This window comes from Perca flavescens, chromosome 5, assembly GCF_004354835.1.
Source record: "Perca flavescens isolate YP-PL-M2 chromosome 5, PFLA_1.0, whole genome shotgun sequence".
Taxonomy (NCBI): domain Eukaryota; kingdom Metazoa; phylum Chordata; class Actinopteri; order Perciformes; family Percidae; genus Perca; species Perca flavescens.
In genome coordinates, this window is record NC_041335.1 from 31019248 (window position 1) to 31045168 (window position 25921).

Consider the following 25921-nt stretch of genomic DNA (forward strand, 5'->3'; position numbering starts at 1 on the left):
GGATAGATGTTGAGTGTATACAGATGCACAATCCAAATATTTCACATTATAAAATGGTTAAATCACTGTACATTTATTAAATAAATGAATGCTTGTGTAGTTTTTGAAAAACGTACATAGGATATAATTTTACCGTTTCAATTTTCTTTTTCTTTGCATTGTTGTACAGTTTTTACAGCATTTAATTTCAGCATTCACTGAACTGTAAATATATTTAAATCCTTTAATTATTAATTTCCACCATAGAGCTACATGTACGAATGTTATTACTGATTTAATAATGCATTTCATGATAAATACAGGAAGCAATTATAAGCTTTAGTTTCAGTGCTAACAACCATAATGAAAGTTGGCCTCGGTAGTGAAAGGTGTGACGAGTGGTATAATTTTGGGTCCTCCAGGCAGGCAGCAGTTTGCTGTTCATTGACATCCTGTTCAGAGTTCACATGGGGCAGACAAAAACAAACATAGTAGTGATAAAACCAGAGAGACATGGAGGCGCAGGGGCAAGAGGCAAAGACCGATTCTCTTTTCATTTGGCATTTCATTGGCTGAAATGTGTTTTCAAATGCTACACAGAGAGAAAGAAAGAAGCCGCGAAGCTTCATTTCCTACTCTTTCGTCAGTTTGTATCTGCTTTCTCTCTCCCTGGCTGCCTCCTCGGCCTGTAAATACCTTCAGCATCAGTGACACTGCTCTTTTCTCTGTGTCCAGGCTATATGACGTGTACGTATGAAATTATCAAACTACTATGGATGTTAAATAACAAAGTGCTCATGTGATCACAGACTTAAATGGCTCCTGTGTCCTTTTTTTTTCCTGTTCACTGTTAAAATGTTTCTCCACCCAAAATGAAACAAAGCACCTGTATGAATGAAAGAAAACATCATACTACGTTATGTCTACTGGTGAGGATGCACTTCAGCCACGGGGTGGTGCTGATGTTTTAAAGAAATGAGCTGGATCAGATGTGAGTTCACTGAATTTAAAATCTTCAGGCTCTCTTTTGCTCTGTGCCAACTTACAACAGTGCAGGCACACAATGTTAGAAGTACTGTATGTTCTTTCTCCTTCATGTAGCCTACTGCCTTTCCGCTTGATAGCGTTAAACAGTCTGTATCCACACTTAACATTAGACGCAACATTATGGGTTATGGTAACCAAAAGGTTTATTAATAAAATACATGTTTGAAGCAATGTTTAAACCCTTTATTTTAGCTCTAATAATGGTTTCAAACTTCCCAAAGATACAAAGCAGTCTGCTGAGTTTTGATTAAATATGTATAAAATTATGCAAAAACATGGAGAATATGTGCAATTGGTGTTATTGTGTGGCCACAAGCAAATTGAGGTATTTTGGGCTTGAATATTTCACTGAATGTTAGCATCATATTGCCTGCATTAGCGGGATCACCAGTTATATAAAATGCAATACGGCATATATAATAGTTAATTTATTGTGGGAAAATGGTTCTTTCTAACTTAAAAGACACAAAGGAACTCAGGGCTCAAGAGGTTACGTTTAAGGTATCATCTGTTCGTTGACAAAAGGCTCTTATGAAAGCCAAGATTGTAATTTAATGCCAGCTAAGTCTAAGTTTTGAACATTTGGCTGCTGTCAGGTAAGTCTACCATCTGTGTGGGAAGGTAACCAACTATCATTTCCCCTTAACTTTTAAAGGTGCAGTAGGTAAGCCTTATAAAACTAACTTTCTGTCATATTTGCTGAAACTGCCCCTATGTTTGAGTAGAACTACATGAAGCAGGTCATTTAAAAAAAAAAAAAAAATCCGGCTCCTCTGGCACCACCTACAGCCTGTAGTGTGATTTGCAAAAATCCACAGCTCCCTGTTCAGATGCACCAATCAGGGCCGGAGGGGGGGGCATCTAACTGCATGTCAATCACTGCTCATGCACACGCATTTCATAGCGTCCTCCCCTTCCCCGCGCACAAGCTGTAGATAGGTTTCCTCCCCTTCCCCCCTCTTCACACACGCTCTATGAATTCCTCTTGCAGAAACACGTCCAGAGGTAGGCTTCACAATCTGACTTATCCAACACACTGTTCTGCGAATTTCGTTTGAGTCACAGATCATCACTATTCATGCATTCAAAGGAACAAGAAACTACATGGATTCTTCTGAACAGTGAAGACACATTTTTGCTGGAAATCCATAAGGCGGGTGGCATCAGTCACTGTGCCTTCTAGATGGATGTTTAACATTAAAACTTGATTTCATCCATTCTGCCCAGTTTAATATGCAACTCAGTTGTATACAATATATTTAGTAGGGGGTCCCTACTCTGTGTGTCTTTCAGCTTAGGGGTCCCTGGCCTAAAAGATGTTGAAGACCCCTGGTCTAGCTAGCTGTCTGGATTTACCCTGCAGAAATGTGAGGAGCAGTTAACCATAGTCCTCATAAATCTACCAGAGTTCAAAATTCCAACACAAACCAAACGGAAGGTTCCGGACATCCGGCTGGCAGCAGAGCAATCCCGGAAGTGGAACGTTGTGGATATAGACTACATCATTCATAGGGGTCTGCCACATCAGTTTGTATTATAATTAAGCCAAGAGGGGATTTTGCAATGTGGGGATAGTACTGTACTAAGGCAATGTTTAGAATAGTGCTACTATCATCTTGCCATCAAAGAGGTGATAAACAGACAGTCCTTTATTCCTTTACCTTCATATGAACCCCCTCACCATAGTTTCCTGGTGATTTCCATTCGACAGCTTCCTCTAATTTCCTGGCACTTGTTTTTTGGATTTATCTTGGATTTATCTTTAGACATTCATTTAGGCACATAAACTATAGATAAGTGACTCTGCCAAACACCCCAAAATGTGACATGTAATACTTTAAAAGCATTAAAAGGTAAATAAGTGACTGCCTTTTACCGTCTCAGATTAAAGATTTGGTATTAGGTCTGTTGTAACAGTGGAAACCTCAAGGTCATGGTAATCAATCATCTAGAAAAAAAAACATTATTTTCTTTAACAAACACTGTTGAATTGAACAAGGCATTCAACCCACATTTGCCTTCCCGGTGGCACTTCTGCCAAATATAATGTGCATTCTCTAAATTAATCTTACAATCCGAGTATTATTGTCCTTTTTTGTATGTTATGTATACAAAACCTCAACAGAGACACCCACTTAATGTCTCAAGTTTGTAAAGGTTTTCAGTTACTATGAAAGGAGAGTTGTGCAAGCTCACAAAAGATACCAACTCAGCAGCTTAGCTCAGACAAACTGGATCTGCCGGATCTTTTATAACAATTATTTCATTTATAGGCCTATTCATTTATTTATTTATTTGTGATAGAAAATAGCAAGGATCCAAAGTCAAAACACTGCATCAAATTGTAGCTAGAACAAGAGTGAGTAAACTGTAGATTATTTCAAAAGTCAGACATTACTGTAAAACAAAAAACTCTAATGGTTATTGCGAGTTCATCAAAGATTGCAGATAAGGGGGCCAATTTGTATGGAAGCCCATTTCTGCCAGTAAAAGAAAGGAATAAGATAAAAACTTAGCCTTGTGATGAAAAGCGTGATTTATACTTCTGTGTAAAGCCGGTAGGTACGTGAAGACACGGACCTACGCCGGACCCTACGCCATAGCCTGACGTGCACCTCTCGAAAAATGTAACAACACGTCGCAGTGACGTACGTCGTGTCTTGGCAGTGTTGCATTTCCCCTGACTCATTTCCTGGTTCTTCCTCTCCATAAACAACATGAAATCAAGGAGAGGGTTAACTTTTCCTGCTACAGATTCCCCACCTTGGTCAGAAAGCACAGGGGAGACACTTTGTTTCTCTCACTAGGGCCCTCATTTATGAAACGTGCGTACGACCTAAAACAGGCGTACGACGGGCGTACGCCGATTCCTACGCAAAGCTCGGCATTTATCAATTTGGACGTGAGCGTAGGCTGCGATCAAATCTCACGTCTGGTCTGAACTCGTGTACGCAAGTTTTCGAGTCAGTGTGGACTTGCGGTGCAGCATATAATCAGTTTAACAGGAGAAGGAGAAGTCATCAGTTATCAGCAATGGCAGATCTGGCTCTTTTAGAAGACCTCTATGCGCCGGTCTGCAACATTGTTTTAGCCTGGGGGGTTCTGCACAACATCTCGCAGGAAAACACGGTGCCATAAATGTAGCGATGGAGCCAGATGACCCGATGCCCAGAGAGCAGTGTCCAGAACAGCCACCAAGTGAGGGCTATATGAAGGAGACAGGATATTATTCCTCACTTTTAAAATGTAGCCTATAGTGTTATGTTTGGCAATGATATTCAATACAGGAAAAATGACGATGCACAACATTTTTATTTATTCTTCAGGTTTTTGTTTCTCTTTCAAGTGAATGATTTATTTCTGCCATTGACCAAGTTATTTTGGCTGGTTTTCCCAGCCCCTGTGCTGTCAGGAGACAGGGTCCAGCACGGGGGGGGCGGAGGACACGCGCTCTCCCTCAGCTGTTGCCTCGTTCCGACAACACTGTTGACCGCATCAGTGATCTCTTTTCATCCCGCATTCTTTCTACAGCCTTTAATACCAGTTTTCAGGCTGCCAAATAGTACACACTTTAATGCAAATGAACCTGAGAAATCAGGGTTTCAATCTCCACCTCTGAAAAGTGTTGCTTCTCAGCCGGATTACGTCTCGCCATGTCGTAAATTGTAGGGGCGAGGCCTCAAAACCCAGAATATATTGGGGCGTGATATTTAAATGACGATCGTTTCCAGCCGCCGCATTTATCAATGTACGACCATTCTTACGCTCGGATTGGTGTGATACGAACTTTTCATGAATCCCACGTGAAGCCTGTTGTAAGATGATTTCTGCGCTCATATATGCGCTGGTTTCTACGTTAGGTTGATAAATGAGGGCCTAGGACTCTAGAGTTGCTACTCGCTCCGAAGCTAATCACCGCCACTCTCTCACTTCTTCCTCGCTCTACCACACACTCCCCACACACACACCCACACACACACACGCCGGCTCACAAACACACCAACGCACAAGTATAAACTTCAGGCCACTTACGTAGGCTACCGCGAAAGCTCTGTGCGGAGCCTCTGCAGAACCATAAATCACGCTAAAGTCATTATAATGAGAAATGATCTTGAAATAATGACTTAGTATCGCAAAAATAATAAGGAACTTTCTCAAAATATAATAAATCATTATTTTGAAATGCTAAGTCATGTCAAGAAATGTTCTCATCTTTTTTTTTATCACAATAGCGGAAATGGGCTTCCATAAATATCCACCTTGGGCTCCCCTAATAAAACCAGAGTAAACAGCCATGTTAGTGAGTCCTATGCTGACGTCTGCATGCTTACATGCTCATAATGCATACTTAATGCTGATGCAGGTAATGTTTACCATGTTCACTATGTTAGTTTAGCGTGTTAGCATGCTTACATCTGCTGATTAGCACTGAACACAAGGGTTTGGTCATAAACCGAAGTATTGGACAAACCATTTCCATCCGTCGAGCCGTGCCACATCAGCTCACTCCCACATCCATCCGCTCCCTGCTGCGCTGCAATAACCCCTTTCCCTCCAGGCCTTCTCCCACCCACCTACTCATCTGTTTCCACTTTCCTAATCAGCCGGCCCTTTCCCACTCACTCTTTGCCATGTGCTTTGTACCTTTGCTTCCAAGCCACCAAAAACCTGAACTTTACCCTGAGTCCGACCCTGTACCTGTACCTGCCTTAATATACTGTACCTTTATTGTCGCAATAAATCTTTGAATGGCATGATTGCATCGTCTGCATTTGGGTCCTATCCCTGTTGCCTCTCACTCACCCACTTTTTTTAAACAATGTTTTTATTAATTTTTCAATACATTTACAAAACTTCCTTCTACTTCTCTCCCTAGTAGCGCGAAACCAAAAGATGACGAAGCGAACAACGAAAGCTGACAATTTTGTCTTGACAGACGAGGAGGTGGAGTTGTTGCTCCTTAGATTACAAAGGCACAAAGGCACAACAGGGTGTGGACTGGGAGTCCTGCCAGTCAAAATATATAGACTTGTGGAACGAATTTCTTCAGCAGTATCCTGTACCTGGAGGGACGTCACATCCACACGAGAAAGACGCTATCTTTCAAAGTCAGATATCATCCAAGCTGAAAGCCATCCGGACCAAGTCTAGGCAGGCTGTGGATACCCAACGACGGCGTGGCCATGGGCGAGTAATCACTCTATATTTTGATTTATGTAACGAATTATGGGGTGCCACCGTGAGCAGATCGGAGCAGACTTTTGCGGTTTTACACTTTAGACAGGAATGCGACGGTGGGGCGTTTTTAAGATTTCCACTCTGGAGTGTGGTTTCACTTTTTAGCGTTTTTTAAGCCCAAAAAACGCCGTCGCCATCTAAACGAAAGGCACACCTGATAAAATATTTTGTCGTTTTCACCCGCGAGCGTTGCTGTGTAAACAGGGCCTCAATTATATATAAAGGCAATAAGCACAGCACTCCAGTTTCATGCTCATTCACGCAAGACGCCCGGAACATCTGTGCGGCATTTAGAAATATTAATTGGAGTGCTGTCCTAATTTACATATTATGGCTCATGTATGATTAAAACCCCCCAAAAATCTACAGTTTATGTCATTCAACCTTCAATCCATACATATGTATGTTTGTACTCTATCATGGCCCCAGACAAATTCCGTAAACTTATTCCAATAAACATCATGCTATAGTTTCAGCGTAAACCTAAACAAACCAAACCCAAAAATGTGCACTGCTGTGGTGGGATTCAAAACAAAGCAAAAAGAAAAACATGAATGATGGACATAGATAGACATGCGCAGGGTTTGAAAAAACATGGCTTTATTTTGAAAAAGGACAACAATCAAATAAATTCATACAACAAACAAACTAGCCCTGCCTGAGTAATTCAGTTGTTCAGAATTAGTTTAGTTAGCTACACACTCTTACATCTTTCACATTTTGTACTCTTATATTTTTTCCAGAAATCCTGGATCTTCCAAAACAGAAATATCATTAAAAAAATATATATATATATATAAAAATCCTTCAAAATGTTTTATATTCATTGTGGCTCGAACATCATTTTATAAAATATAATGGTAAAAAACAGAAAGCACTCTGTAGTCCTAGGAATCGCCATGATTATTTGTTTATTTATTGGTTTGATCCACCCCTTCTCCCACTTGCAGTGGTTCACTCCGGCTCTGTTGTTGCTGCTGAAGGGGTCACGTGTCGCTCTCCCTTCACTCATGCTTCACTCCAATGCAGTGTTTGCCCTGTAAACACACAAATATTTAGAAACAAATTTTATTTGTTGTTTATTTTATTGATATGTGCTGTCATATACCCATATGTAATATGGGGTGGGAGGGTGTGGGGGGGTTATGTTCTGGTTGTTGAAACAACACCGGTGGTGCTGCTCTGCTACATTTTTACGTTACTCGTGTCTCATTTGTTTAAGACACTGATTACTATTCACTGTTTGTAATGTATGCAGCATCATTGTGCCCAAAATGAATTCCCCCTCCGGGGACAATAAAGTGTATCGTATTGTTTTGTATCTTGTATACTATATATGTCACTGATTGTATGTCACTGATATGAGTATTAAAAAAAATAAAAATTGCTACTCAAAATAAAAGAAAAGAAACGTAAGCCAATAATCTCATCGGTACTTTAAACTGAAGTGCCGGCGGCACCAAAGTGATGATGAGTGATACAAGACACAGGCTATGGGTGCTTTACAACCTGATGACTCAAAGCCAGTGGCAGCGTTTGCGGTTTCACTGTTTTCAATGGCCTGTTAATGAGGCTTGAAACAGACTGAAGTAAATGGATTTAGGAATGGTTCAACATGTTGTAAAATACTTGCCAACATTATCATATTAGATTTAGATTTCACAGTTTGTGACTTTATGGTGAGGTGAAGGGGTGCAGGTTTGGGAGTTGTTTAAAGGCTGAAAGCAATGGAACAAATAATGTAACAGTTAACTTTTGCGGCTTACTAATTGATAAAGTAATGCATATAAGTAGTATAAATGAGTAATGCAATGAAAAATTCATTACAGTTGTCAAGTAAAACGAAACTAACCAGTAAAGAAAATTTATTTTTTTATTCTTATTTTTAGGGTTTCATTTTTTTTTGTGTTTTTCCTTTACTTAGAACAGCTGAAGAGTGACCAAAAAAACAGGGAAGAAATAGGGGGGATGACATGCAGCAAAGGGCCCCCAGGTCACCCTCGAACCCGGGCCGCTGGCAAAGACTGAGCCTACATGGGGCGCGCGCTCTACCAGGTGAGCTATGGGCCATAGAAAATCTGTTTTTTAAGTGGAAGTTTAGAGTGAGAGCTAGATTTTAGCATTGAGTTTAATACAAAAATGATATGAAGACCATGCCCTTTAGGTTGCAGAGCAGCATAATATCTAGAGACAAAGTAGGCTACCTTGTAGTGGCGTTGCTTGCAAAATTTCTTCAAGGTGTCCACATGCTTCACCACCTCTTGGACCCACTTTTTGTCAGCAGGCACACAGAGTTTCTTGCCGCGTCTGGTCGCAAAACTGCAAGAACACCAAATCCCCAAGGTCAGAAAGAGAATGTGATAACTTGCAGCGTGTCCCATCTACTGATTGAAAAACATCATCCACTTTGCACAGCCTAAACTTACATCATGGCATCAATAGAGCAGCCATGTCCGCTGATCTGTCGACGGTAGTCTGCAACTCTAGATTGTTCAATTCTTTTGTCGCTGACACTCAGGCAGCAGTCCATGGGTATCTGAGCCAATGTCACTGAAAGACAGAGAAGATGAGATCAGTTAACAACCACCTTGTGATGCCCAGAGAGAGTTTCATACTCAAACGGTGCAATCACTGTGGTTATACATTTCAGTTGCAGTTCAACTGAAGCCATAACTTGATTCACTTACAGGATTTTACATAAAAAACATCAAATTAAACACAGGGAACACTAAATAAAGTGCAAAATAAGTCACCAACAAACACTTGAGTGCAAATCTGCTGCAAAACTTACATGCACAAGTTCTTTTGTTTATGAGGTTATTATGCTGTTCTGGATGTGTGTTGGTGAATGATGGGGTGTGGCAGGCTTGTACTTTCTAACCCTTTATACGTTTGAGCGGTGAGGTTTTATAGCAGGAACACAATACTGGCTAAAACTTCCAAAGGTGTCTCAGGTGACATAGGATTTATTTGGAGCGGCTCGCATGAAACTTGAGGCCAAGATCTCCCAAGATCTACAGAGAGTTTTCTTCATGTGTTCCTTTTGAAAATACATAATTTTTTTAGTATTTCAAAATAGTTTGATACATCTTTTTAAAGCAACTGGAAATGTAACTTGTGCACTCTTGCAATGGAGTATAAAAAAGATTTCTAGCTCTTTGAATGTTGACATGATAAAAACTCATCAGCTATAATACAATACGATAAAAGTACAATAAAATAAAATAAACAGGAGCTAAACTCTTGAAAGTGGAGTCGACTCCCGGAAGGAAAATCATGGAGGAAATCGGATGTAACTACTACTACTACAGGATGTAGTCATGTCCTCTCTGAGTGACAACGTGCAGGACACACACACACACACACACACACACACACACACACACACACACACACACACACACATCACACCTAAACACTCCCACACACAATGCTGTGTCATCTTTGTTGCAACAAAAGTTGCCTCATTGACTTCACCAACTGGGATTTCCAGCAGTTAATTGTTAACTCTCACCTATGAATATAAAAGTAAGAGCCTAGGAGCGGGGAAAACCAGCGTCACACCCTCACCACATGCCTTAATTGTTTACTTTGCTCCTTCACACTGATAACTCATATTCAGACATAACAAAATGATTTAAAGACATTTTTAATTTCCCTGTTGTTAAGTGTTGTACAGATTTCAGTATTAAACAGGATAATTTACTTTACTCGACAGTTATTATACCGAATATTTAATTTATATCATATCTTATACATTATACTTTATCTTTATTTACTCTATAATGCCATTCTGTTTTTTCATATTGTAATTCCACTACTGCTACGCCTACTTTTATGTCCTTTGTCATATTTCATATCTGGATTAAGACTCTGATGATAGACGGTGTCATATGCTGTACAGACAACAAAGTATAAACCTCTCTCAGACACAATTGTTATATTTTATACTGGAGAAATAAGAAGAAGAACTCAAAGAAATTGATGAGAGCGAGTTTTAAGGTGAGGTGAATTTCACAGACTTTACAAACAGCTAAACTCTAAATGCAAACTCGAAAAGATGAATTTTCAAGTCGAGTGAAGGACCACAGATGGGTATTTAAACCTCAAATGTAGCCTCACTGAGGAATTTCCTCTTTTTTTTTCCTGCTCACTTTGTAAACCATTGTTTCCTTTTGGAGCTGTTCCAAGTGGATTTTAAGAGACAAATGACATCCTTTTTGTCTTTTTCAGTTAAAAATAAGATTGGTTTGGAAATGACTTATTTCACAAGATGAAAGATAAAGGCATTACTGTTGCAGTTTGATGATGATCCAGGGAGGATTCCTGGGAAAGAAACTCACCTGTGCAGCAGCAGGTGATGAAGAGGATGCAGAAGAAGAGCTTGGCGTCACCCCACGGAGCCATGTCTGGTTGCTGAGCTGGCGATGTCGTCTCTTCGTCTTTCTGGAGGCTGATTGGCTGAGCCTGTTCTTCCTTTCGGCACCTGCAGTTGCAAATGAGGTGAGGTGACTGCTTCTGTCTGGTTTGGCTGCTCTTTTATGCTGTGAGCAGTGTCCACTCAGTTTCACTTTTCATTCTCCAGAGGAGGCCCCACCTCCTCCTCCTCTGGCCCCCCGGTCATTCCACTCAGAAGTCATTATGGACTGAGAAGCTCAAAGAATTTAAAACCTACTTCTTAACCCCCCCTCCCAACAGGAATAAAAACAAAACAAAAAAAGACTTCTTGTATATATTAATGACAGATTATATTTCAATTCCCAGCACTCCTTTGACCTTCTTATTCTAAGGTAACAGGAACAGTTTGTCAGGCTACCTCACAGTCACAGGAACACTTCTCTAATCTCTGAACAAATACCAGCAGTTAGTGATTTAACCCTGACACCACTGCTCAACTGATTTACACTGATGCATACTTTATTTTAAGCTGCAAAACGAAAACATAATCATAATTTTGGCGTATGGCTCTATTATTAAAATGTATACGTTGTATTGCAGAAAAGCCTTGAAAATAAATAATAATAAAATTAAATGATTTTGTTTTTATGTGCCACATGGGAGCTTTTTGGCATATTTTTGTCTTCTACTGTAAATATAGTATTGAAGAATGTGGAATATGGAATGTGTCCAATGTGGGAAGGAACACTGCTGTTTTAAGGAAGTCATATGGAAAAGATATCACAATCCATGTTCACACTGAAAAAAAGCAGAGCTATTAAAACAACCACAAATAAGATACTGTATAGTGGACTTCAACTAATTTCAGTAGGAAATACTCTCATTGATCAAAATAAAGGATTCCATTTGTTTTCCTGCGTACTGAACTAAACAATACTGTTCTTTGACTCAGTTGTCAAGAAAATCTGCTTATTCTTTCAGCTGCAACTGCAATTGACCTCCCCATAGTTTATATGTTGTATATTACACACAGTATGCTAAATGATAAGACAAAATGGAATGTGGCGATGCTCGTAAACTCAAGTGTGGCTCCCTTTAAACACGATAGTTATCATTGCACAAAACAAACATTCCCTGAGGAGTAAGTAATCTGCACATGTGTGTCTCCAAATGGCCAGGTCAACAAAAAGTTAACACATTTACTATAAAGTCAGACATTTGCAGATAGGGGTTTCCAAAAACCACGAATAATGGAGTCAAGTCTCTTACTGATAACATGAAGACAGTGAAATCAAGATAATGTTTTTCCCGACTCAAAGTTCGAGTTTGAGTTCCCACCTTGTTTCAAGAGCAGTCTATGAAGTATAGTATGTGACCATAACATCCCCTGTTTTGCTTCACGTTTCCTGTCCCCTCTACTGTCAAGAAAACTAAAACCAAATATATAATCTTAAATATTATAAAGGAAAAAACAAATTCGTATGAATCCCATATCGCTCCTTAACGAACGCCTTCAGAGAAGCAAATGAACCCCGATGATCCTTGTTAGATTTGGTACCTGTGCTGTTGTGTGAACTTTGTTACTCTAGTTTTTTTTTTTTTACATATTCCAAATCCATCTAATTAAAAATAATGTTTTGCCAAAAACAGCAAGAAACGTCATCGCTGCCTGGATGTTAAAGGTCCAGTGTGTAACGTGTTTAGTTGTTCATTATCAAAATCTGTGTTGCCCTTTGCCCTTTGTCCTTTTTCATGAATATTTACCTCCACCATCAATTGCAAGTATTCCAATTTGCTTGAAATTTTACATTTGCGTTTGCATGATCTGGGGTTGGGACGCTCCATACTTATACGCCATCTTGAAATACGTTAAGGGACATACAGGACATACTGATTCACCTTTCATATTTTCACTGTCACATGATAAACTCACAGGTGCTGCTAATGCTGCTAATGGGTATCGTAGCTTCCCGGCCCAGGCAAGTTTGAAGAAGGAAACATGGAGGACCACATGTATTTAAAATCCACATTTCAGGAAGAGCAGTCTTCTTCTTCGCCCAGAAAAAGAAAAAGGATATTGAAAAGAGCAAGAGACCGGCTTTTTTATTTTTATACTGCACGGAAGTCAAGGGAAGGCCGTTGGTGGACATTGGGTGTACAAATCGCAGGACGTTGACAGCGGAGACAGCTTTATGCATCCTGAGTCCTCTGTATGGTGAATTTATTGAATTGAATTTTATACTTTTATATTGATTTATATTGAAATTGCAATTTACAATTTAGGTTTAGACAACCAAAGCAATTGGTTAAGGTTCGGGAAAGTTTGTGGTTTAGATTAAATGTTAATAAAGTAAAGCAAGTGGCTGTTCTTCAAAAGAAAGTGAAGATTAAAAATAAGTATGTTGTATTAAAAACATACTTTATGTTCATGCTATATATATATATATAGCAATTTTCATTTCCTCAAAAAAGTTTCTCATTATTATAAGTTAATTTGTCACTTTCATGTTGTTATAAAGATAAGACACTGCACCCTTGGCAGAAAACATAACAGAAACTCGTTAAGAGAAAGATTATCATACAAATGCCGGTATGATCACATTACATTACAAGTTAATCTGGTTAATCTTTAAACTCTGTTAGCAAACACATCCAAACCCAAAGTAAGAACAAACACTTGTGTTATTACACAATTTTCCTTTGTTATGCTTATTCCCATGTTAAAGATGAGTGAAACCACTCGGATAAAACATTGCTTCCAGTGAAGACAATATCACCACATTTATCTGTAGAGAGCTACTTTCTCTTCCCACTTACTGAGGAAGTTGACAACTGTGGTCTTTCTGTGTTTACATAAAAGTAACCATTATTCCATATGTATGCTGTCAAATCAACTTCTATGTTTGTTCAGTCACACACTGTAAGTGCCAACGGGACATTTACAGAAAAACTTTCATTTTCTTGTAAATCACTAGTTGGATGTTTGCCATGTATGTCTGCTGAGCTTACTCTCAGGGACTTTCCCTGCTGAAGCAGTTTACTGGAACTTGAAAAAAGTTGATGGCCATAAGTGTTTGCCTACAGAGGATATTCTAGACAGCAGTACTTGTCGAGTGTTTCAGGAGTGAGCCTGACATTACATTCCCACATCCTAGTCTGACAAGCAAAGACATGTTTTAACTTCCCTAAGGTGTCTTTGAATACTGTAATGGAATCTTTTTGTCTATAATAATCGCTGTGCTAACATAACAAATGTGCAGTCTTGTGAACATCGAGGTCAAAGAAGTTCAACGGTCGTGCAGCTTAATTAAAGAAATCTATTTTCAAACCTGTTTTTATTAAGTTTTTTTGATTGAATTACACGTGAAATTAAAGCAATAGTGCGTAGTTTCAGTCGCCCCCATGAGGAAGTCAAAGTAATGACAACAACACTGTCGGCGCGTCAACATGATACAAGTCTTCCGTGATCATTAATATCAAAAGGTTACGCACTAAAGCTTTAAATTTAAATAAATTTAAACCTACAAAAGATTCGTCGGCCACTTGATGCAGTGCAACAAGTAGTAAACACAACACTGAGACATCATCACCTCATACAGTGGATGTGGTTGACAAGTTAGCAAAGAGTTGCTTAATTACACATCCAGCATCAACGACAACAACATTGTGTTTGTGGTCAACTGGCAAATGTAAGCTCCTTCCTTAATGACATGAAATAAATATATTATGCAATAACACTGAAAGGAATCATTCACAATCTGCAGCAAATCTGTTCCAGGTAAATAAAGTAATGTAAATAGATACTCAGGGAGTTAGTTCACCACAGGCCAGCCAGAAATAAGACACAACGTAGTCCCACATGCATTATCGGGAAACTCCACATGCTCTTGTCCATTGGGAGCCTTTTTCTTTGGCCTTGGCAACAGTGTGTGGCTCTGTGCTCTCTACAGTCATAAAAAGGTCAAAATGTCAAATGAAGTTTGAAGGACTGTTCCCTATTTTCACTTTTACTGCTTATTCTCAGAATTGTAATACTAATGGTTACTCATAACTCACAATATTCAGAAATAAGTAAACAACCCTAAATTGTCATGAATCCCGGCTGCCAAAGGCTTTTTTGTTGTTGTAATAAACAAGTGTCTTTTAAATAACGCTGGCCAATAATTCAAATCCCCCCCCAAATAAAAATGATCTAGACCAAACCGAAGCCCCTCTCTTGCACCCCTTCTGTGAATGTGTCAACTGGCATGTGACATTATGCACTCATAGCAAAATCTGTGAGGCCAAGGACATCAAAATGAATAATTGAACCTCATAATTAAATACAAAATGAGGGAAAACTGGAAAAAGGTCCACTTTTTGAAAAGACAAAGAAATGAAGTATAAATACATTCATGTATACCTATATGCCCATACCAGGAGTTGAACCCCAGGGCACCTGGGTGAAAATTAGGAATCCTAACCACTAGACCATATGGGACCATGAACATGATCCCAGTCAGTCTCTGTTTGTCCTCTTCAGCCACGCTCTCTAATCTCCAGACCCTTTCATTGCCATCTTCCATCCATTCACCAGTGCTCTCGGAATTTCCCTCCTTACACCTGACTATGCCCTGCCCACCTGTTCACTTGCATTTCATTCCCTCATCGCCAGCCTCTCACTCCATATTTGTCATGCTGCTTTCTTTCCATTTGATTTTGCTCAGGAGCTTCTGTTACTGTGGACTTGTCCCTGCCTGTCTTCCTATCTGTACCTGCCAGTAAGCCTTCAATAAATCACAGAACTGATCCTGTCGGACTGCCTTCATCCGCATTTGGGTCCTATCCCCGTTACTTATTCACAGCACTGTGACAAAGATTAAATATGTATAACTGTGTGTATTATTTTGGATATTAAAACTAAGAACATGAGTAACATAGTGCTGCTGAAAAAGTGCATGCATCTATTTAAAGGGTCATAAAATCTGAAAGAACATTTGTTTTATATTTTTATATTTGTTAGAGAAACTCTGCAGCGGATGCAGTCATGTGTTTCAGTTTAAATGAAAGGCGGCAACTAGAGATTACAAAAAATAACACTTTATTTTAGAATCACTCAACATAATAACATATTTGACAAACAAATGATCTCAACATTTTGTACAAATAACACAAAAACTGTATATACACTGAAATTTTAGAACATGATCATAAAAAGATAACATAGATTGTCAAACATTTAGTGAAGAATTTCACAAGCACCTTACAGTCTTACAATAACAATAAAAAAAAGATGTCACTGTTAGTTCACAGCTTTACCCTTTAGGCAAGTCAAGGCAAATCTTTCTATTTCTATAGCACATTTTACTCACAGGAAAAAAAAAGGGAACATGAAGAGCCACAAATAAGAAGAAACACGTACTAGCTAGATTCTCAAACAGTTTATTTTCTACAGCACAGTGGGACCATTCTGAGACTCTGAACAGGAATGGAAGTGATTCTGAGTCTGTAGCTCTCAGTTTAGAGTCGGGGCCCCCTTGTTCTCCAGCTATCTTTTCCCTCGAGTCCTCTCCTCTTTATACCTGCAGAAAGAAAGTGCAGAGATAAGCCAGTGCAATGTTGAGCCATTAAAGTGAAAGTCTTTGCGCAATGATTTCCACAGTATACTGTAAGAAAAATGAAAAAGGTGTAGGCCTACAGGCACACACAATTTCTGTTTTTCAACCTCAGCAAAAAAAAAAACAACATAATTTACCTGAATTTACTGAGCTCTTTTATGATCCAGATGTTTGATGTGACTTCTCACCCACGCTTTATCACGGGGGTGGGAGACGCACAGTATCCTTCCAACCTTTGTAATGAACCTGTAAAAGCAGATGAGAGACAAGAGAAGTGAGATCAGACTGCAGACTCCAGAACTGGAAAATAGGATCAAATTACGGTTGTAACGAAAATAAGAGAAACCAGCTACTGTGCTCATTCAGCAAAGGATCTAGACTTTGCCTAGATATATGTAAATATTTTACAGCTTTTACTTACGCAGTAGCGCTGATTTCACATCCGTTTCCACCTTCCTGGATGGTGTAGCTTTGGAGGATTGTGAGCGGCAACGGCTTCTCAGCAACCTTCAGACAGCAGTCCACCACAATCTCAGCTGCAGGAAGATGGAGAAACAAATTCATCAGAGAGAGTAGATGAGTCAGAAAATGTACAACTAAAACATCCCATGCACCTGCACCGAAAGCATTCTGAAATATGAATGGTTCACTTCTAATGCAAATCTTACCTGATGCAAACCCAACACAGATGACGCCCAGCAAGAGGAGAAGTGCAACTCGAGAAGCCATGTCTCTGTTTCTTCGTAGCTCTTAGTTAAGGTTGGCTGCTTCGGTCTCTTCAGGAGGGTGAAGGCGTTGCTGTGAGGAGGAGAGCTGCAGGTGCATTTATACAGCTTTGTAGAGAAAGTGAAAGTGTGATCGGTGCTCATTGACTGGAAATGGGGAACAAGTTGGCACCAGACTTATGCGTGCCTGGTCAACTGTCTCTTCACTCCTCTGTTTTCTTTCATGCCAAAATGTTACTGCTTATCTTTTCAGATGCTTCCCAGAGGTGGATCTTTATCAGGGCATTCATGTTTCATGAGAAATACCTTTCACACTTCATACAATCCAGTCATGCATTACAATGAGATCAGTCCATTCATAGGCACACAACATAAATCTGTAAATTCTGTGTTTGCTATGTTCTATCGAGCAAATTGCTTGCTTGGATTCAAACATTTCCACTTTCAGTGAAAATAAATATAAGATAATACATAGCCTACAGGGCACAATAAGTATGTAGTATGGAATTGGGACATAACACTTGACAAAGTTAGAAAAACCTTGCAGCTCTTAATAACTATACAGTGTCTCAAAAGTTTTCCATGTGCTCTGATTCTGTGAAGTGTTCTCTGGTTAGAACTTACATCACACCGCTATACACTGCTCAATTGTGGTCTAACTATAAGAAAAAGAGTATGCAGAGGCTTAAGGTAGCATACAATGATGCAATGAGGCTGCTACTCTGTGTCCCTAGGTGGCATAGCGCCAGCCATTTGTTTGTGTCCACTAGAGTGCCAACCTGTGAGGCACTCTTAAGACAACTGATGTTTAGTTTCATGTGTCGCCTGGACAAGTCAGAGAACCACATAATTGAAGCTTTAGTCAGCCCTGTGAAAAACTGTTATAGATACACTTCCAGGTTAAGACAGCATTGGTGCAATAGCCTGTATATCCTATAGGTTAATATGTAATTAGTATGTATTTTTGTATCTCTTTTTTATATTTTTTATACTGTATTATGTGTTATATGGACCTGGGTCTGCAATAAAGTTTTATATAAAGGGTAAAATTGTCCTTGCTGCAGGAGAATTACATTTGAAGTTGAAGCACTTCTTGAGTCTTGTTTGCTTGTAATACATTTCTGTGCATTGAACTCTTCTGGCAACAGCAGGAAAAAGAGCATAGTTCAAGCAGAGCTTGATTCACTGCTTCCTTCGTGCTCCACCATCAGTGGTTCATATCAGCTGCTTGGTGATGAGTAACATCCAGTCATATTCATTCAGACGTAGAGTGCTGCCATTATTATGGTGTTTGGTGTTTTAAGCCCCCAAAGTCGTCATTTTTCATCCATCCAACAGGTGCCCTCTGACTTTTCCTCCTTTCATCTGTCTGCCCCACCCATCTACACACCTGCTCCCACTTTCCTCATCAGCCCTGCAGTTCAACCCAGTTCCATTCATTTCTTGCCGGATTAGTGGTTATGCTGCTTTCTTGCCATGTGCTTTTTTTCTTTGGGGCTTCTGTTACTCTGCCCCTTTACCTGGATCAGTACCTGCCTGCTTACCTGGACCTTCCTTCCTATCCACCAGTAAGCCTATAATCTTTCAATAAACTATTTCCAATATTAGAATTCAGAACGTGAATAACATAGTGCTGCTGACAAAGTGTATGCATTTATTTTTAAAAGGTTGAACATTTAGAGAGATTCATGTGTTTTATATATTCATATTTCCTAGAGAAACTCAGTGTTGTGTTTACTACTTGTTGCGCTGCATCAAGTGGCCGACGAATCTTTTGTAGGTTTAAATTTATTTAAATTTAAAGCTTTAGTGCGTAACCTTTTGATATTAATGAACCTCCGTTAAATTCAAGCCATTGCCAAATGGTGTGCGATCACTGCAGTGGATGCAGTCATGTGTTTCAGTTTAAAAGAAAGGTGGCAACTAGAGGTTACAAAAATATCACTTTATTTTAGAATAACTCTAACTCTAAACTCTAAAACAATAGTTTCAACACACACAAATAATCTCAACATTTTGTACAAGTATACAAGAAAATGCAAACTGTAAACACTGAAATTTTAGAACATGATCATAAAAGATAAACACAGATTGTCAAACATTTAGTGAAGTATTTCATAAGCACATTAGTCTTATGCTTAAAAAAACAGAAGGATATCACTGTAAGGCTCTACCCTTTAGGCAAGTCAAGGCAAATCTTTCTATTTCTATAGTACATTTTACTCACAGGATAATAAAAGGGAAAGAGAAGAGAATTTTTTTTTTCAGCATCGTAAATAAGAAACATTGATTCCCCAATGATCTTACAGAGCTAGATTTTCTCAAACAGTTTATTTTCTACAGCACAGTGTGACCATTCCGAGACTCTTCAAGAGGAATGGAAGTGATTCGGATTCTGAGTCTGTAGCTCTCAGTTTAGAGTCGGGGCCCCCTTGTTCTTCAGCCATCTTTTCCCAGAGTCCTCTCCTCTTTATACCTGCAGACAGAAAGTGCAGAGATAAGCCAGTGCAATGTTGAAGCATTGAAATTAAACTCTTTGTGCAATGATTTTCACAGTATACTATGGATGAAAATGAAAAGGTGCACAAAGCCATTTAGCTGTACAGGCGTGCAATCTTTGTTTTTAAAGCTCAGCAAAAAAAAAAAAACATAATTTACCTGATTTTACTGAGCTCTTTTATGATCCAGATGTTTGATGTGACTTCTCACCCACGCTTTATCACGGGGGTGGGAGACGCACAGTATCCTTCCAACCTTTGTAATGAACCTGTAAAAGCAGATGAGAGACAAGAGAAGTGAGATCAGACTGCAGACTACAGAACTGGAAAATAAGTTTAGTTTTTCTTCATTAGGTTCACGGGTGTATCTTTGCCCAGATATATGTAAATATTTTACAGCTTTTACTTACGCAGTAGCGCTGATTTCACATCCGTTTCCACCTTCCTGGATGGTGTAGCTTTGGAGGATTGTGAGCGGCAACGGCTTCTCAGCAACCTTCAGACAGCAGTCCACCACAATCTCAGCTGCAGGAAGATGGAGAAACAAATTCATCAGAGAGAGTAGATGAGTCAGAAAATGTACAACTAAAACATCCCATGCACCTGCACCGAAAGCATTCTGAAATATGAATGGTTCACTTCTAATGCAAATCTTACCTGATGCAAACCCAACACAGATGACGCCCAGCAAGAGGAGAAGTGCAACTCGAGAAGCCATGTCTCTGTTTCTTCGTAGCTCTTAGTTAAGGTTGGCTGCTTCGGTCTCTTCAGGAGTGTGAAGGCGCTGCTCTGAGGACAGGTGCATTTATACAGCTTTGTAGAGAAAGGGAAAGTGTGAACGGTGCTCATTTGACTGGAAATGGGGAAAAAGTTGGCACCAGACTCACACGTGCCTCGCCAATTACCTCTTTACTCCTCCTCTCTCTTTTGTGCCAAAATGTTACTGCTTGATCTTTCAATGCTTCCCAGAGGGGGATCTTTATCATGGCAAACGTGTTTCATGAGAAATACCTTCCACACTTCATACAATCCATAGATGCATTGCAATGAGATCAATCCATTTATTAGCACAAGCATAAATCAGCTCAGCAAATACTGTAATTTTTTTTATGTTGTGCTATGCATTAGCTACCACTATTTTGTGCCAGCATTCCAAATCTTTACACCTCACTATTTTAAAATTCAGTGAATTGCTTGATTGGATTCTGTGTTTCCCGCAAACATTTCCACTTGTCAGTAAAAATGAATCTTACAGTTGCAGTGACATGTATATAATACACAACACAGTCTCACGGCAGTTCGTGAAATGGTTGTGTAATTTAATCTATTTGATTCGTGTACACAAACCTGTTTATCTCAGGGGTTTTTTCATGATGGTCAGAACGTTTTTTTTTTCCGTGATGGTCAGCATGTTTTTTTATAATACCAACAATTGCATAGCTGCATACAGCGGGATGGGTTGGGTTTAGGAAAAGAAGAATGGGATGGTTGGGTTTAGTAAAAGAAGAAAGCAACGGTTGGGTTTAGCAAACGTGACACGCGGGACACGATCCCCGGTCTCTTGGGTGAAAGTCCTGTGTTGTTTGACCCATCCACCATCCCAACCATCCTCCCTATGTGGATTTTCGGGCTTTTATACTACTCACTACCGTAGTCGCTCTTAATGCTACGTCATCTTCTCATTGAGAATTGTGCTGTGATCACGAAAGATGCTTCCCATTGAAATACATTAGTTTAAAAAACGTGTTGACCATCATGAAAAAATGAGAAACGTGTTTGTGTACGCAAATCAAGTAGATTAAATTAGGTGACCATTTCACGAACTGCCGCAAGACATGGCACAATTAGTATGTAGTATGGAACTGGGACACAGCCCTTGATAAAGTTAGAACTTAGCGGCAGTTGATAAGTATGTCTCAAATGTTAAAGTTAGCTTGTGAATGCTGCATGAGAGTTACTAGAAGTTATTTTAAAGTTGAAGCACCTAATGAGCCAAAGTGTGTAATGAGCCGTTTGTGAGTTTAAGTGAAATCATTGAGAGCAAATGAAGTCTCATGAAGTCTCAGTTGAACAGTAAGAGATACAAATAATAAAAGTGTGGGAAAAAGAAGTGGTAGCCCTGGTGATAATCTGCACTTTAGGCTAAGTGTCTGCTGCTGTAAGCTGCTATAAAGAGCTGAAAGCTGTTGAACTGTCAGTCGTAGGTTTGAAAAGTACATCTGTGGCTGCTCATCATTTCTGTTATTTGAAAATAAAGGCAAATGTTCATTCAGTATATAAATATTAAAGCTTTAGGGCATAACTTTTTGATATTGATGAACAATATGATCCAGTACATTCAAGCCATTGCCAAATGAGTTGCTACAAAGCTAATTAAGACTATCAGCAACAACAACTCTCTCTGTATTTCACAGTATGGCTGTGTTTAGAAGATTGTGTCGTCCGGTGACTTTCCCGCGCAGAAGCTCGAGTGAAGATAATGACCTCTTCTGAAGAGTCCATCATGTTTTTTTAACCCTTGTGTTGTCTTCCCGTCAACCTTGTTTTTAACGCCTTTGTTTTTGCTTTTTTCAACGTTTAAATTGTAAAAAAAATTTTCTACACATTTTCAGCGCTTATTTCTACGTCCCATATTTTCTGATATAAAACAAAAATTGAAAACGGGTCAATGTGACCCGAAGTCAACACACAACTCTGTGTCCTCCTTGGCTACTAGTAACTGTGTGGAGGAGGGGTGGGGGGCTGTGCACGATCACAGAAGGCTTACAGTATATCAGTGATCATCTCAGCAACAGATCGCATGTAGAGCATTCTGACAGCTACTCTGTCATAATAAAAACAACCGGAGACTGTGTAGGAGCTGATATATGGGTCTGATAACATTTTATTAAATCGGAATTGGACCACAGTGTTTCTGTCACTTACCGTTCAGCCTGAAGGCTGCTGGAAACGACTAGAAACTGTCTGACTTGACAGCGGATTTTTGTCAGCGCCCCCGGCTACTCCCTCCCTGCTCTCGTCCACTTTACAGGCAAGGCGAGTTCATCTCGAACGAGCCTATTGACTTGTTTTGTCAATACTCGGGTGGCTTTTGAAGAGAACGATATACAGTAACTGCTTCATTTCTCCGTCATAAAGAGCTGTTTGACAGTAAGGTAAGGTGGTGAAAATAGTGTAAACATAAGGTACATTAGCTCTGTGTGTGTATTTTTTTAGGTGGCTAAAATAGGTTTAGCTGCTGCCTCCTGTCCACAGCAGAACATTGATTTGCTTCTGTGTAGTAACTTCTCCAAACTGCCATCTACTGAAGGTACTACACTGACTATGGAGAGGTACTTCATACAACCAAACTATGCCTTTGGCGTGGGAAGTGTTTGGTTGTGTCAATGATATTTGATATTGTTCTTCTTTCTTTGTTTGGTTTGGGGATTTTTCATGGAATGTGGATGGGCGACACCACTTAGGTTTGTCGGAAGGATGCATGTCTTTGAGTTTATGCAGGTGTGTGCACGCATCCAAGTACTAGATTACAATCTCCGAGTGTGGGAGTTGTTAAGCAACAGGGGATTAACTTCTCCCGCCAGGGGTTTTGCCAAAGTGATGCAACCGTAAACAACGCTGTGAGGGACCGTGCATGTGAGGATGAACTCGTTGCACAGGAAGTTATATCGAACTATTCCTTTGGCGAACAAAGTGGTGATCCTTTACCACTAATAATAGTCATTTTGTCATGCTGATTAAAATAAAAAACACTTTAATTCCTTTGAATTCTCAAGACTGTAATGCTGACAGTATATACCAGTATGGGTTTAAGTATCTATTCTGTTCAGGAGGAAGCCACAGTCAAAAGAAAAGAAGAAATGGCAATACAGAGGAATTACTCACAAACAAGTCGGTTTCATGGCTTCTTTCACGCATGACTTAAACAATAGTTGTTTCATAATTGAGGAGCCCCCCCACCACCACCACCACCACTGGGGGTTTCTATTGTAAAAACTGCTGAGAGATTAACTTGCACATCCTGAAAAATAACAATCAAGCTATAATTACAAAAATGCTCTGACTTGAAGAAGCACTTCTGGCTGTATATTGGCATGAAATGTTGGCACCATCACTACCCACCTCCATAGACATTTAGAGATATTACATTACAACACTGAATTATTACCAGATATGAAGAACATCTTTGAAACATTACTTCTAAAATACGTGTTTGCATGACAGCATTAAGTGGTTATTTAAACATCCATTTATATTTCTGTCATCTAGATTTAAATAAAGACATAGCTGCAGGGTCTGAGGCCTGCCATTAATCCAGCAGTCAGATGCTGCCCTGAACAGACAGTTATGTCAACAAACCACATGATGTTGTGTAATTGTAGATGGAGTGTAGCGATGTGAAACTGGATGTTTCAGAGCGAAACTAACGCTTGGGTCGGAGCTTTATTTTGATGTGCAAAAAGTTCCTTTTCACTGGTAACCTGCACTTCTGAGATCACCCCTTAATTACAACTCTAGCAGCACCACAGCATTCTTGATCCTGGATTTTAGTTTGACATGGAGGCGGTGCTGTTTGTCTGCCCAGTCAATGGCAAAATTCTTTCCAACTGAACACACTTACTGTGCACTAAAGAATTTCTCCCAAGAACAGGAGAATCCTGTGTTCATTCACCCCATGCACATTAGCCACATTGAAAATAAGGGGACATTTTAACATATTCAAGAACAGTGGCCTCTGTCTAAACACAAGCATGTATTCACACTATTCTTCTTTATGGCCTTACCCATGAATTCATTTAATACTGACACCCTGAGAACAACCACCCCCGCTGCTGGCACAGTCACACCATGAATAAAATTCTCACACTAAGGGAAAGGCAGGAATGGGGAGCGTAATCAAGTCTGACGTGATTTTCAGGAAACGAGAACAGCATTCATACCAGGGGTAAGATTCACTTTTAATTTTTTTAAAGATAATTTTTTTGGGGGCATTTTCGGCCTTTATTTTTGACAGGACATCTGAAGACATGAAAAGGGAGAGAGAGGGGGCATGACCTGCGGCAAAGGGCCGCAGGTCGAACCCGCGCCCGCTGCATTGAGGAGCAAACCTCCACACATGGGCGCACGCTCTACCGACCGAGCTAACCGGGCGCCCAGGTAAGATTCACTTTTAATGGCTATGAAATAGATTCGGAAAAAAAAAGGGACGCAGGCAAGAATAAATTCATGCGGTGTCGACGAGGGAACAAAAATATATAAATAAAATAAATACCCGCCCAACCATTTCATAAGAAATCAAAACTTAGCTGAGAGGATTTCAATCAGTCCTGTCGCAGGGCTGATATGGAAGCCAATAAGGGTAATTCATATTTTTAACTTGTGAAATGTTGTTCACAAATAGTTTCACAGCTTTCAGTTGTATGTCACCTTTTGTGTGCATGTGAAAAATACATTGCTTGCACATATTTTAAATGTGAAAACAGATTAAAATGTGCAGTCCACACCCCCACCCTCCACCTTGCCCCCCCCTCTCTCCTCCTCAATAGCATTTAAAGCTACAGACACAGAAATGGCACATACTAAGGAAAGCTCATTGTGGGACTGTAATTCTGCACCAAGGCTGAATTTCGGGAAAGCGACTTCAGATACAGTATTAGGGTACCACTAAGGTCTATATAAAAGCATCCAAAAAAGCAGCATGTCATGGGACCTTTAAGTTTTACAAAGTCTAAGAGACAGACAGACACAATTTTCTGTCTTTGATGCAATATTAAAGTTAAAAGCTGCAAGTTACGAGCATTAAATTGGACCGTTTTTATGCCAGAGCTGACTAGCTAATCAGCACGTTGCCCAGTGACCATCCAATCAGAGGGGGTCAAACACTGCGGTCAAGTGAGCTGTCGGTTGCAATAACCTGGTCAAGCCAGCCGCCACTAGGATTCCGATGCTTATTTCATAAGATTTTATGTACGATAGCTAATGACGAGACACAAATGATTTTCATATCCTGTTTGAATTTTTCCATGAATTACACGTTAGTCAATTTAAAAGATAATTTTGCAAGTCAAGAAAGTCAGTTTGTCATAATACTGTTAAAATATAAGACTGTAGAAATACATAATTAGAAAGGCTACACACCCAAAGACTGCGTGACATCATAACTTCTTTATTTTAGACTCTCGACATACATATTATCAAAAAAAGACCATCAGAATCAATCAATGCAGCATTGAGAAAACAAAACAAAAAGCAGTGCCAGTTAGCAGCACAATGATTTTGGGTTTAGTAACAGGATAGACTGACCGAGGACCGAGGAGTCGAGGAGTTATCAAATAAGCGACATGAGAAGCACCTAAGGAGTCAGCGGAGATGCTTTTTACAAGTGAGCATGCTTGTGTTTTTAGTTGGTTAAAAAAAGAGTATGCAACTACGGAGCCCC

The 25921-nt window shown here is 39.6% G+C and overlaps 2 protein-coding genes across 2 annotated transcripts; both read right to left on the minus strand.

The window, feature by feature from the left end:
- Nucleotides 1–6842: 6842 nt before the first annotated feature.
- LOC114556267 (uncharacterized) lies at nucleotides 6843–17070 on the minus strand. Its single transcript, XM_028579177.1, has 7 exons — nucleotides 16928–17070; nucleotides 16681–16795; nucleotides 16407–16505; nucleotides 10608–10795; nucleotides 8691–8814; nucleotides 8469–8583; nucleotides 6843–7301 (listed from the first exon to the last, which is right to left on the minus strand). The coding sequence occupies exons 1-7, from the start codon at nucleotides 16986–16988 to the stop codon at nucleotides 7269–7271; spliced, it is 735 nt and encodes a 244-aa protein (XP_028434978.1). The 5' UTR covers nucleotides 16989–17070; the 3' UTR covers nucleotides 6843–7268.
- A 2226-nt stretch (nucleotides 17071–19296) lies between these two features.
- On the minus strand, nucleotides 19297–20252 carry LOC114556380 (C-C motif chemokine 19). The gene is made up of 4 exons (XM_028579310.1): nucleotides 20140–20252; nucleotides 19893–20007; nucleotides 19643–19751; nucleotides 19297–19460 (listed from the first exon to the last, which is right to left on the minus strand). The coding sequence occupies exons 1-3, from the start codon at nucleotides 20198–20200 to the stop codon at nucleotides 19649–19651; spliced, it is 279 nt and encodes a 92-aa protein (XP_028435111.1). The 5' UTR covers nucleotides 20201–20252; the 3' UTR covers nucleotides 19297–19460; nucleotides 19643–19648.
- Nucleotides 20253–25921: the final 5669 nt, after the last annotated feature.

Bases quoted from the DNA above. Each gene is read 5' to 3' on its own strand.
- LOC114556267 (XM_028579177.1), bottom strand. From the start codon at position 16,988: ATGGCTTCTCGAGTTGCACTTCTCCTCTTGCTGGGCGTCATCTGTGTT. The intron at 16,796-16,927 runs GTAAGATTTGCA...ATCTTCCTGCAG, and splicing joins CTGTGTTGGGTTTGCATCAG to CTGAGATTGTGGTGGACTGC. The intron at 8,584-8,690 runs GTAAGTTTAGGC...GTGTTCTTGCAG, and splicing joins TGCTCTATTGATGCCATGAT to TTTTGCGACCAGACGCGGCA.
- LOC114556380 (XM_028579310.1), bottom strand. From the start codon at position 20,200: ATGGCTTCTCGAGTTGCACTTCTCCTCTTGCTGGGCGTCATCTGTGTT. The intron at 20,008-20,139 runs GTAAGATTTGCA...ATCTTCCTGCAG, and splicing joins CTGTGTTGGGTTTGCATCAG to CTGAGATTGTGGTGGACTGC. The intron at 19,752-19,892 runs GTAAGTAAAAGC...CTGCTTTTACAG, and splicing joins TGTGAAATCAGCGCTACTGC to GTTCATTACAAAGGTTGGAA.